Genomic DNA, 2,358 nt, shown 5'->3' on the forward strand with positions numbered 1-2,358 from the left:
AAAAGAGCTAATTAAACAAATCTGAGGAAAAATCTGAGCAAAATGTATTGGAATCAAAAATTCAGACAGAAAAAAGGTTATTTAGAACTAGAAGTTGTTTAAAAAAAGATTTACTAGGTAGCCCAAAAGCCACCATTCCACATTTCTGAGAGAAGAAAATGTTGGTTAAGAGCCCATCCTGGTGAAGGGGGGGAGTTAAAGTAGCAGTTAAAATAGAAACAAAAGTATAACGAATGGAAAAAAAAGAGAAAGTAGATAGTGATGAATATATATAAGAAGCTATGAAGTGTAAAACATTGATAATGAAAGCTAAAGACATCAGGGAAAAATCCATCAATGGCAGGGCTAAGGAAAACAAGAAGGACATTTTCAAGAGGATCTGGAAAAAAAGAAATCATAACAATGGCACAGGCCTGTTACTAAATGGAGAGGATAAAACTGATGATGATGTAAAAAAAGTAAAAATATTCAATAGATATTTATGTTGTCTATTTGAAAAAGAGCCAGGATTGACCATTATGTACTGAAAAAAACATTGAGTGAAAATTTTTGACCAACCCTACTGAGTTTTCTTACCAGTGTTCAGGAACTCGTGTTGGATGCTGTACAAACATACAGACACTATCCTAAACAACTGGAAACCTAAGAGAGTGGCAGCAGGTGCTGTTGAATAGGTTGAGGAGGTGAACAAGGAAGATGGTGGTGATAGTATTCTTAGACAACCATTAAATAAGACAAACTGTATTTTTTTCTACTATTTTCCTCAGGGCTGTTTTTACTTCCTTGTTTTTCAGGCTGTAAATGATGGGGTTTAACATGGGGGTCAAGATGCTGTACTGGATAGAGAACAACTCATCTAAAACAAGTGAAGTGATTGAGCTGGGTTTCATGTACTGGAAAATAGCTGTCATGTACAATAAACCCACCACAATAAGGTGGGAGCTGCAGGTGGAGAAGGCCTTATGACGGCCCTTTGCAGAGTGTATCCTCAGGATGGTGGAGATGATGAACACATAGGAGACCAGGGTGAGGAGGAAGGAGCTGAAACCAAGTATCACAGCAGAAGAAAGAAGAGCTATTTTATTGGTGAAGGTCCCAGTACAAGACAGCTGTAATAGTGGAGGGAGCTCACAGCTGAAATGGCTGATTTCATTGGGCCCACAAAAGTGTAACTTTAACACAAGGACAGTGTTGACCAGTGAATACAAGAGCCCCATTGTCCATGAACAACCCACCAACTGGCTGCAGACTTGTTTGTTCATGGTCACCACATAATGCAATGGGTGACATATGGCAGCATATCGGTCATAAGCCATTGCTGAGAGTATGAAAATTTCAGTAACAGCTAAGAGCAGGATGAAGAACATCTGGGCAAGGCAACCATTGACAGAAATGATTTTGTGCTTTGCTAGGAAATTCACCAACATCTTAGGGACAACCACTGAGGAATAGCAGATATCGACAAAGGACAAATGAGACAGGAAGAAGTGCATGGGAGAGTGGAGGTGAGGATCTACCCTTATTACCAGCATAATCACCATGTTTCCCACTAGGGTAATTAGGTAAATAACGAAAAACACCAAGAAGAGGAAAATTTGGAGGTGTGGGTCATGAGAAAATCCCATGAGAATAAACTCAGTCACATTGGTTTGGATTTCCATTCACAGATAGTGACCTGTAAAAAGAGAAAAAATAAATGAAATTATCCAATATAATAACAGTATTTGAAAATTCCACGAGAGAAAGAGAATATCCAAGTGAGATTTTCAAAGGCACCAAGTGGATTTAGATGTCCAAATTCTAATTCCACACACCAAGTGACATGAAAATAGGGTTTGTCCTATTACATTAAGGTTTACATTAGTATTTTCTTTAATTACAAAGGCATCAACACCTTCTCATACTGTGACCCATAAAACCAAGATCCTCTTGTGGACACCTCTTGCACAACCCATTTTCTAAACCAGATCTTATATCATCCATTCCATAACTAAATATGTTGAAACTGCAAAAATATTAAGGAAATATTAAAAGACCATTTGCAAATAATCTTCTGATCAGTGTGGTTGTATTTGGTCAGATAACTTCATAAGAATAGCATAACAAATGTCTGTCTGTTGTCTGTCAATGATTTCCATAGATGGGTGCAATTCACTCATGTGCTGCTATATCTCTATGCCAGCATAAGTACAAAGACTTCAGGAGTATTATCCCAGTAAAAAAATGGATCACATCAGTGGTGAATTATGACTCATTTGTGACAGGTTTGCAAATCAAAGATGTTTTTCACTAGTTTCCAGCTCCGATGTTAAATATGTGATGTGGAAATCAGGATGTATTCTCTCAGTCTAGCATAAT

The 2,358-nt window shown here is 37.7% G+C and overlaps 1 protein-coding gene across 1 annotated transcript; it reads right to left on the reverse strand.

Moving 5' to 3' along the window:
* Positions 1 to 725: 725 nt before the first annotated feature.
* LOC144273203 (olfactory receptor 5V1-like) lies at positions 726 to 1,661 on the reverse strand. Its single transcript, XM_077831733.1, has one exon. The coding sequence runs from the start codon at positions 1,659 to 1,661 to the stop codon at positions 726 to 728; it is 936 nt and encodes a 311-aa protein (XP_077687859.1).
* Between the last annotated feature and the right edge of the window lie 697 nt (positions 1,662 to 2,358).

This window comes from Eretmochelys imbricata, chromosome 13, assembly GCF_965152235.1.
Source record: "Eretmochelys imbricata isolate rEreImb1 chromosome 13, rEreImb1.hap1, whole genome shotgun sequence".
NCBI classification, from domain to species: Eukaryota; Metazoa; Chordata; order Testudines; family Cheloniidae; genus Eretmochelys; species Eretmochelys imbricata.

What these genes read in the sequence shown, in the direction of transcription:
- LOC144273203 (XM_077831733.1), bottom strand. Translation starts at nt 1,661, where the DNA reads ATGGAAATCCAAACCAATGTGACTGAGTTTATTCTCATGGGATTTTCT.